We start from the raw sequence: 10224 nt of genomic DNA on the forward strand, positions 1-10224 counted from the left end.
GGTGTGGCATCTATATAGTAGATATATAAAAACATGTGCGTATTCGAATTGAAACGTTGATGTCAAAATTTCAAAACAATCAGTGAAGAACTTTCGGAGATTACAACGTGTGTTGCTCTTACAGTCCAACAGATGGCACTGTTTTTCAAAAAATGCAAGTTTTTTTCCCCTGTCACAGGATTAATAATATCACTTTGCAGCTTTTGGGAGGTCGAGCACTTCACCTTGCCTAGTGGTTTTAGGCATTCACCGGGAGCTTGAAGTAATACTGAAAAGTGTAAACTCTTTTCAATTTCGTCACCTTAGTTCTCGTCCTAGATTTTCCAGTTTGGTTTCAACTGTTTTCGCAATAGAATTCTCTACCCGAATTAAATGCATATGAAGTACGAAAGTCCGGCTAACCACCCGCACAAAACAGAGAAAGTGAGAGCGTGTTACCTGGAAGCGCTAAAGAGCAATGAATTGTATACTACTCTTTTCACTTTGGTCATCCTCAATTCTCGTCCTAGGTCTTTCATTTTTGTATTATTGTATTCACAATAGAATTTCCCTACAGGAGTAATATGCATATATATAGTCCAAAAGTATGGCGTACCACCCACAGCACACAGAGAAAGTGACAGCACATTGCCCCCATGAGCGCTCATCAAGAGCAATAAAATATGTTTACTCTTTTCCACTTTGTTACCTCAATTCCCATCCTAGGTCCTTCATTTTGGTATCAATGTATTTGCAATTAAATCTCCTAAAGGAGTATATGCATATAATGTCCAAAACCGTGGCGCGCCCCTCCTGCAGCCAAGCCGAAAGCAGGCCAATTTTTATTTCAATTTTTGATGTCATACTTCATCATTAGTGATATTAACTACTAAAATTTTGTCTCCATACTTAGTCATTCATGGGCGAAAGTATGTATATAGTAGGCATATAAAAATATGCGCCTATTCGAATGCAACTGTTGTGTCAAAATTTTAAAGCAATTGGTAGAGAGGTAACGAAGATATCTCTCATATGAAAAACACATGAAAACACAGTTTTAAAAAAAATAGCGTGTTTCTTTCCAGTCACAGACGTGACATGTATATAGTATGTATATAAAAAAAACGCTCGGATGTGAATAGAACGTTGTGTGAAGATTTCATAACAATCGGTGAAGGACTTTCGGAGATTAGCGATTCTGAACAAACAAACAATTTCCATTCTTATTATATAGATTCGCTTGTTCATTATCACTGAGTACAAGCCATTAATGTGGTTGTAGTTCAAGGCGCACTCTAATGTCTACATTTTCAAAAACGTATTCACTAACCGATGTTACATCCAACATTAGTTTGAAGCAGGTATATTACACCGCTCGCTTTCATATCTGTCTCCTGCTGCTTCTCTCCAGCTGACGCATTAGTAAAATAGCCAGCTTCAATTTTGCTAGGATCAACACGATTAAAAAACTGAGACGGTTTATCATAGCACGTAGCCTTATACCCTGAAATCGAAGATAACAGCTTTTGTACGACCAAAATGAGAATAAGGAGCTGGTTTCTACCACTGTTTCGTTTAAATACACAATAGGGGATTTGAATAGAGTTTGCAACAATCCGTTCACTAATGAGATGTTTTTAGCATCTCCTAATTGCGTTATTCCGTCTTCTTCAGTTAGATCAATAAACAACTCCAAAGCAATAGATGATAAGTCCAGCAGCTGACCATTCACTTCCTTTATGACGAATTCCAAATAGGTGTCTGTAAACTTATTATTGATACCAGAATTCACAGGTAATACATCCACCGTTTGTATGCTTGCAATTGTTAATTCTACCAATCGGGGAGAAAGTAGTATAAGAAAAGCCACACTAACAGCAGGCAGTATAATGTTCTAATGGGACCTAGGAGGCCCAGAGCATTATATCCAGCCATGTTTCGCACTTTAGACAACGCTAGCTGAGTGAGAAGAATTTATGACAACACATCATTATATTACGCTTTAGTAAGATGTTGGATGTTTACTATTTATTTGTTTTTTGTTTTATTGTTTTATTCTTCTGCACTCTTCCTCCAATTATTTGCTTCCCTACTCCTTTCAATGTTTCAACTTCGCATTTCATAGAGACTGTTTGAAAGTTTGTTTGTCATTATTGATGTCATGTAGCACGTTCTGCCCCAAGCTGAGCGCGGCTGGTGCTAATGTCCTCATTATAAAGGGGGGTCCGCTCGTCGCGCTATCCCGCTTAAAATGGATATTATTCCCCCTCCACGTATATAACGTCTACTGCCTGTTGAAAATCCGTATATAATCAATGCCTCCTCCTCTAGGAGGGGTTAACAGAATGAATAATTCGTCAACAGAAGGGGGGGGGGGATAAAGTTGTCACGCATTTCACCGCTCATTTCTGTCGAGTGAGGAGTGGGCGAAATGTGTTAGTATTAAATACCTCTTAGCTACAGGGACGTACACGTAAGACTGCTATTTTACACCCACGTTCATCAAAATGTATCGGGTTACCATCTTGATCCCTAATAGTGATACTAACTCTGTCTATCATATTAGAGTTAAGTCAGACATATAGTTTTTTATTGCTACTGTTATCACTTCCATTTAGAGAGATTACATCCAAAAAATATTTACAGACTGATTCCCATATCTAGTAGAAGATATTTACCAGTCTCCGTGGTGTAGTGGTAAGACACTCGCCTGGCGTTCCGCGAGCACTTTGTCATGGGTTCGTATCCTGGCCGGGGAGGATTTACTGGGCGCAAATCCTTAACTGTAGTCTCTGTTTAACTTAACAGTAAAATGAGTACCTGCTTGTAAAGGCGATTCTTCGCGGAGGGGGATCGTATTCCAGGGACCTGCCCGAAACGCTATGTGTACTAGTGGCTAGTACAAGAATGTAACAACTCTTGTATATATCTAAAAAAAAGAGATCTTATCACAATAAACGCATAGAATATCAACCCTTCCTTTAGGCATTGGTGGGAATAGGCACGTGACAACTACACTCCAGGCATTCCGTCTATTTGCAAATATGTCATTCACTTTCTGGAACTACACCTAGTACATTTCCCGAGAGCAGTCCCAAACGATAATGAAACTCTACAAACGTTTCTATGTTCCTTTGGTGAGCTAATATTCTCCTCACTAATCACAGCAATGAACTTATTTGGATTGTAGGAAGAATCATACTTAATAAAAAATATTCCGTATTTAGGAGAAAATTGTTCTAAATGCCTTTCCTAAAAAAATCTCAGTTTAGCGTTATTTGAAAATATGGTGGCTATTTCTAGTTATATTCTATATCCTCTTAATTATTTATTTTATAGTTCCAGCTAAAACATCGGATAATAATAAATAATTTGAATACAAATAAGTCTCCCCACTCTCATTCTCGTACGTAAACCCTACACGTATATAGGCCTCAGGATTATTACACTTAATAATATTATGAGATGAGGGGAGGAGTAATTTTTGTAGACACATTCCATAAGACCTCCTCAGCATCTAATTCTAGCTGATTAAACAATCGATTTTGGAAAGATGCAGGGATTGTTATCTATGTAAATAAAAATTTAAATGTTCGTTTGTTCAAAATCGCTAATATCCGAAAGTTCTTCACCGATGGTTTTGAAATTTTAACACAACGTCCCATTTGCATCCGAGCGGGTTTTTATATACATATTATATAAATGTTACGTCTGTGACTGGGGAAAACATGCTTTTTTGGAAAAACTGTTTTTCCATGTTTCATCTGTGTTTTTCACCGATTGCTTTGAAATTTTGACACAACGTTGCATTCGTACAGGTGCGTGTTTTTATATACCTACTATAAGCATGCCTCAACTGTGACAGGAAAAAAATATGTTTTTTTTTTTTTAAAACAGTGCGATCTGTTGGATGTATGAGCAACAAACACTGTAATCTCTTAGAGTTCTTCACCAATTGCTTTAAAATTTTGACACACTGTTCCATTTGAATACATGCATGTATTATATACCTACTATATATATGCCACATCTGTGACAGGTAAAAACATAGTTTTTTTGAAAAACAGCAACATCTGTTGAACGTAATAGTAACACACAATATACTATATATGTAAAGATTCCATTTTCTGAATGCACTGATAAATTGAATTTTCATAGATTTTGATTTATTTTCATTTTGATTTAATTATTTTGTGTGATATTGTGTTGGAATTGAGCTGTGTTGTTTACCATACCGTTTATTTCGTAAGTATAAGTATAAGATGCCACACCTGTGACAGGTAAAAACATTCTTTTTTACTAAACAGCACCATCTGAAGCATGTAAGAGCAACACGAAGCTATACTAAATATGTTAAGATTACACTTCAATGTTCCCAAATGCTCTGATCAATATAGTTTTCATAGATTTCGATTTATTTTTATTTTGATATAATTATTTCATGTGCCATTGCATTGGAATTGAGCTGTGGTGTTTATCATACTCTTCATTTTGTGACTTAAGTATAGATGCCACACCTGTGACAGGTAAAACATGCTTTTCTTTGAAGAAAAACAGTGCCATCTGTTGCACATAGGAGAAATATACACTATACTAAATATGTAATGATTCCATTTCAATGTTTCCGATATCATTGATAAATTGAATTTTCATAGGTTTTGATTTATTTTCATTTTGATTTAATTATTTTGTGTGACATTGTGTTGGATTTCAGCTGTGTTGTTTGCCATGAACTTCATTTCGTGAGTATAGTTTATTTTTTTATTTTTTTTATTTTATTCGTTTTGTTTTTTAACTGTTTTTCTTATATTTCAGTGATGGGAACATAAGATCATTTAATGTTCCCAATTTTCTGATGGGAACATCAGATCATTGGGGAATGCATCAGACGAGGGAGTGGGGAATGGTGAGGAGGAAGAGGGATGGGAGTGGAGGATAGTGGGGGAGGACGAAGGAACAGGGGAGGGGGTAATTTTGGGGAGGACGAGGGGATGGGAGTGTTGAGGATGATGGGGACGAAGGGACAGGGGAATGGAGAATGGTGAGGAGGACAAGCAAACAGTGGAGTGGGGGATGGTGTGGGGAGGACGATGGGACAGGGTGGGGGGGGGGGTGGTAGGGTGGACAATGGGATGGGGAGTAGGAGATGGTGGGGAGGACAAGGGGACGGTGGAGTGGGGAATGGTTAGGAGGACGAAAGGACCGTGGAGTGGGGGATGGTGGGGAGGACATTGAAATGGGGAAGGGGGGGATGGTGGGTAGGATGAGAGGATGGGGGAAGAGGGGAATAGTTGGGAGGACGAGAGGACGGGGCAGTGAGAATGGTTGGTAGGACGAGAATACTGGGGAGGAGGGAATGGTAGGGAGAACTGTGTTGGTACCTGACTCACGTCTCTGGCGATTGCGGTAGGGAGTGTGGCGTAAAAATGGAACAATGTTATTGTTATGAGAATGCTTGCAAGTGTTTGATTAAAATGTAATACATATAACAGAAGTATATTGAGTGTACATTTGTGAGATACTTCATTCGACGATGGTCATCTTGAAGGACCTTGAGCGCTGGTGCACAGTAAGGACTCAATACTGATTTGTAAACTGCAATTGAAAAAGAAATATATATATATATATATATATATATATATATATATATATATATATATATATATATATATATATATATATATATATATATATTTATATATATATATATATATATATATATATATATATATAAATATATATATATATTTGTATATATATATATACATCTTCACATTCTAGATGACAATGATATATATACATCTTTGCACATCTTTCACATTCTAGATGACAACGCTGATTTGGTGAAGGTATATAAAGAATGTCACACTTCATACAGGCTGTTAAGAGTTTGTCTTTCCATGATGAAGTGTGGTTTGGTGTGTAGTGAATGAAGACTCACGGTGAACTAACCTCGTGTTTATGGTGAACGGAGGAACTGAGTGTGGGGAATTGTCAAGTGATTAATGACTGACTGACAGGTGTGTGGGAGGGGGCAGAGAGGGGAGCGCCCGGGAGCACCCCTGGTAGTAATAGGCGAAGCCTTTAACGTAAACAGCAGTAACGTTGCGACCCTCTCAGGGTGATCATCATTCATGATTTCGATGTTGACTTTTAAAACGATTATGGGTGATAAGCGACATCCTGGACTGGTGAGTGTTTACTTCTTCAGCCATAATGTGATTGTTACTGAACCCAGGTCCACCGTCGGAACACGGAGCAGTGACGTCAACGCCATCTCTGAGTCCGCATCCCGAAAAACCCCACAACATGGACAACGCCATCTAGTGATGACGGGAATATACCGGCAATAGGCGCTGGATTCTTGTCCTAGTTGGCTCGTGAGGTAGCTGGTGCTGACCTCTGGTGAGGTGACGCTTAGAAAAGCAGCGCCATCTATTGAGCGACAGGGTGTACGTCTATGTCAGCCAGTAAGTGATGTTTCCTAGTGGTCCCATGTAGTGTCCCAGAGTACTGATGACGTGTCTGTATTCACAGAGTCAAAGTAGGGCTGCTGTGATGTACGGAGAGTCAGTCTACCTAAGGCACCCAAGGGTCTCTACACCAGTCTGCTTTACAGATGCAGTGAGCCACCGCCGGACGAGAACTGTAGAGTGTTCAACTGTCTGCCTGAGGAGTGGCAGTGACGGGATTCGCCGTACCCGGGGCTGGCTGGTGGAAGAGACAACCGACTGTGGATGCCGACAGAGGAGAGTAACTAGCGAGTTACACGAAGCTCCTGCCTAGGGCTCGCAACCCTAGTATTCGCTCGTGAAGTGGCCTAACAGCGTGAGGCTGATTGGTACCTGCCAGCAACAGGCTGGACTGTGGTTGTGAGCCTTCACGACGAGGCACCCAGTGGAATTGTGATTTGGCTGGCCTGTGGCCAGGGTAAACGCATCGTTGTTTCCTGGTGCCTGCTGAGGGTAGTGCCACGGATAAGGAAACCCAGGTACAAGACTACACGGAGTGAGCTTCGCCGAGTGTTCAGTGTCTTCTGAGAGACGATGATGTAAATAGTGTAGTAATATTTTCCGTTTAAGACTTATATATATATGGTGATGGGAAGAATAATTATATATGGTTAAAGTGACGAACTTGTGTATTTAATGTACCTCCCCTTTTTATTTTACTTGCATTACTGACTTCACCTCTTGAAAGCCTCTACTAACTTGGGGCCGGATATATGAACTTTCGTACCACCTCAAAAGAACCCAGTTACGTCCCATTGTGGCCGTAACAGTGATATTAGGCTGAGACATAATGTTTAAGTTCTGTGTCCCCTCTTTGTGTGAGAAACCACACTCAATCTGTTGTTGATATACTCCACTACAGAGGTGACCGTACACCTTAATATATCCGATCTCCTAGGCCTGTGGTCTCATGGTGGGGGTGCTCTCTCCTCGCTCAACATACACATCTCCATCCTACATACTATTATTATTTACCTATGTATCTACATATGCAGCTTAACGGAAGCAGCACATACATTTTCATTTTACACACCTGCACATATACAACACACATTTACTGCTACACTTACTCTCCTTATCCTTTCTAAACTCAACTCGTCTCATTATTCAACCTGAGGACTAGCACCGTGCAGGCAGGTGGGCGGGGCCACCACTCTCAACACTAGAGATGGTTTCCCAACCCCTCACCTGGGACATGTGTGCCCACTGGCACACATGTCCCAGATGACACACACGGATCTAGTCCTACATATTATTCTACCTGAGGACTAGAGCTGTGCGGGCGGCGGCATTAATGTCACCCTTTGAGATGGTTCCCACGCCCTAACATGAGACAGGTGTGTCTACGGACACCTTTAAAACCACGCGCGACTCACAGGTGTCGCGCGTGGTTCTAGTAATCAACCTCACTACTCCAGTATTCTCAAAACCGGCGCTTTAAACACCAGCGCTCTCAACACGAGTGTTCTCAAAACAAGCGCTCTCCAAATCATCGTTCTCAACACAAGTGTTCTCTACACCAGCGTGAACAACCTGTCCTCTTTAAAAGAATGTCGCTTTTGGCCGTTTGCCCGTTTGACCGAATATGGACGTAATTTGAAAATGAAAAAAAAAATTAATATAAATCTGGGAATTTTTTTTCAACAACAGTAAGTTAAGGGTCCTCTAATAGGTTAGGTGGGCAAGAAATTTCTCAAAAAGTTTCAAAATGATATGAAAAACGTTAATGGAAAGAATCCTTTTCTAAGCTTGCCGAGTAAGTCGGACGAATCAAACAGAAAACGGAGCAGTAGTCACTTTTGTGAGTCGATTTCATTACAAATTACGTCCAAATTTGGCCATAGCGCGAATACGAACGAAAAGTTACGTTATTTTTAAGAGGACGGGTTGCTCAACACCAACGTTCTCTACACCAGCGTTCTCAAAACCAATGTACTTAACACCAGCGTTAACACCAATGTACTCAACACCAGCGTTATCAACACAAGCGCTCTCAACATAAGCGTTCACAACACCTGTGCTCTCAACATCAGTGTTCTCAACATTAGTGTTCTCAAAACCAGCGCTTTTAACACCAGCGCCCTCAACACCAATGCTCTCAACACCAACTTTCTCAACACCAGCTTTCTCTACACAAGTGTTCTCAAGACCAGAGCTCTCAATGCTAGCGTTCTCAACATCAGGGGTTCTTAACACCAGTTCTTTCAACAACGGCTCTCTCATCTCAAGCACTCTCAACACCAGTGCTCTCAACACCAGTGTTCTCAACACCAGTGCTATCAACCCTAGTGCACTCAAATCTAGTGCTCTCAACACCAGCGTTCTCAACACTGGCGTTCTCAACATCAGTGCTATCAACACTAGCGCACTCAAATCCAGTGCTCTCAACACCAGAGTTCTCAACACTGGCGTTCTCAAAACCAGTGTTATCAACACTAGCGCACTCAAATCCAGCGCTCTCAACACTAGCGTTCTCAACACCAGATTTCTCTATACCAAGGCTCTTAACACCAGCTCTCTCAACAACAGCGCTCTTAATGCAAACGCTCACAACACAATCGCTCTTAACACCAGCGTTCAAAACACAAGCCCTCTCAAAACCAGTGTTCTCAATATAATCGTTCTAACCAAACAAGTGCTCTCAATATCAGCGTTCTCAACACCAGCATTCACATCACATGCGTTCTCATCACCCAGGCTCTCAACACAAGCACTATCAACGCTAGAGTTCTCAACGCCGATCTAAACACAAGCGCTGTTAACAACAGGGCTCTCAACACCAGCGCTCTCAACACCAGCTATCTCAACGCAAGTGAGCTCAACACCAGAGTTCTCAACAAAAGCGCTCTCAACACCAGTGTTTTCAATACCGGAGTTGTCAAGATCAGCGTTCTCAACACCATCGCTATGAGGAGGAGTTTTATCAACAACGACGTTTTGAACACCAGCGTCCTCAACAACAGTGTTCTCTACACCAGCGCAATCAACACAAGTACTCTCAACAGCGTTCTCAACACCCGCGTTCTCAACCCCAGCCCTGTACACAACAGCGCTCTAAACACTAGCGTTCTAAAACACCAGCGTTCTTAAAACCAGCGTTTTGAACACCAGTGTTCTCAACACCAGCACCCTCAACACCAATGCTCTCAACACCAGTGTTCTCAACACCAGCGCTCTCAACAATAGCTCTTTCAACTCAAGCGCTCTCAACAATATCTCTTTCAACTCAAGCGCTCTCAACACCAGCATGTTCTAAGCAACAGCGCTCACAACACCATCGTTTTCAACCTTATTGCTCTCAACATCAGTGTACTCAACACTAATGTTCACAACATCAGTGCTATCAATACAAGCTCTCTCAACACTAGTATTCTCAACACCAGCTCTCTCTACACTAATGTTCTCAAAACTAGTGCTCTTAACACCAGCGTTCTCAACACCTGTGCTCTCAACACCAGGGTTGTCAAAAAAGGGGTTTTCAACACCAGTGCTATCAACACAAGCGCTCTCAACTCGTGTTCTCAATAACAGCGATCTTAACACCAGCGCTCTCAACAGCGTTCCCAACAACAGCGTGCTCAACACCAGCACTCACAACACCAGCTCTCCCAACATCTGCGCTATCAACACTAGAGCTCTCAACACCAGCATTCACAACACCAGTGTCCTCACCACCACTTTTCGCAACCCCCAGCGTTCTCAAAACCAGCTATTTGAACACCAGTGTTCTACA

General features: G+C 41.2%; 1 protein-coding gene across 1 annotated transcript; it reads right to left on the reverse strand.

Annotated features, from left to right (window-relative positions):
* Positions 1-8715: 8715 nt before the first annotated feature.
* Positions 8716-9394, reverse strand: LOC138370052 (period circadian protein-like). The gene is made up of 2 exons (XM_069333828.1): positions 9362-9394; positions 8716-9114 (listed from the first exon to the last, which is right to left on the reverse strand). The coding sequence occupies exons 1-2, from the start codon at positions 9392-9394 to the stop codon at positions 8716-8718; spliced, it is 432 nt and encodes a 143-aa protein (XP_069189929.1).
* Between the last annotated feature and the right edge of the window lie 830 nt (positions 9395-10224).

Source organism: Procambarus clarkii, chromosome 30 (genome assembly GCF_040958095.1).
Source record: "Procambarus clarkii isolate CNS0578487 chromosome 30, FALCON_Pclarkii_2.0, whole genome shotgun sequence".
Classification (NCBI taxonomy): domain Eukaryota; kingdom Metazoa; phylum Arthropoda; class Malacostraca; order Decapoda; family Cambaridae; genus Procambarus; species Procambarus clarkii.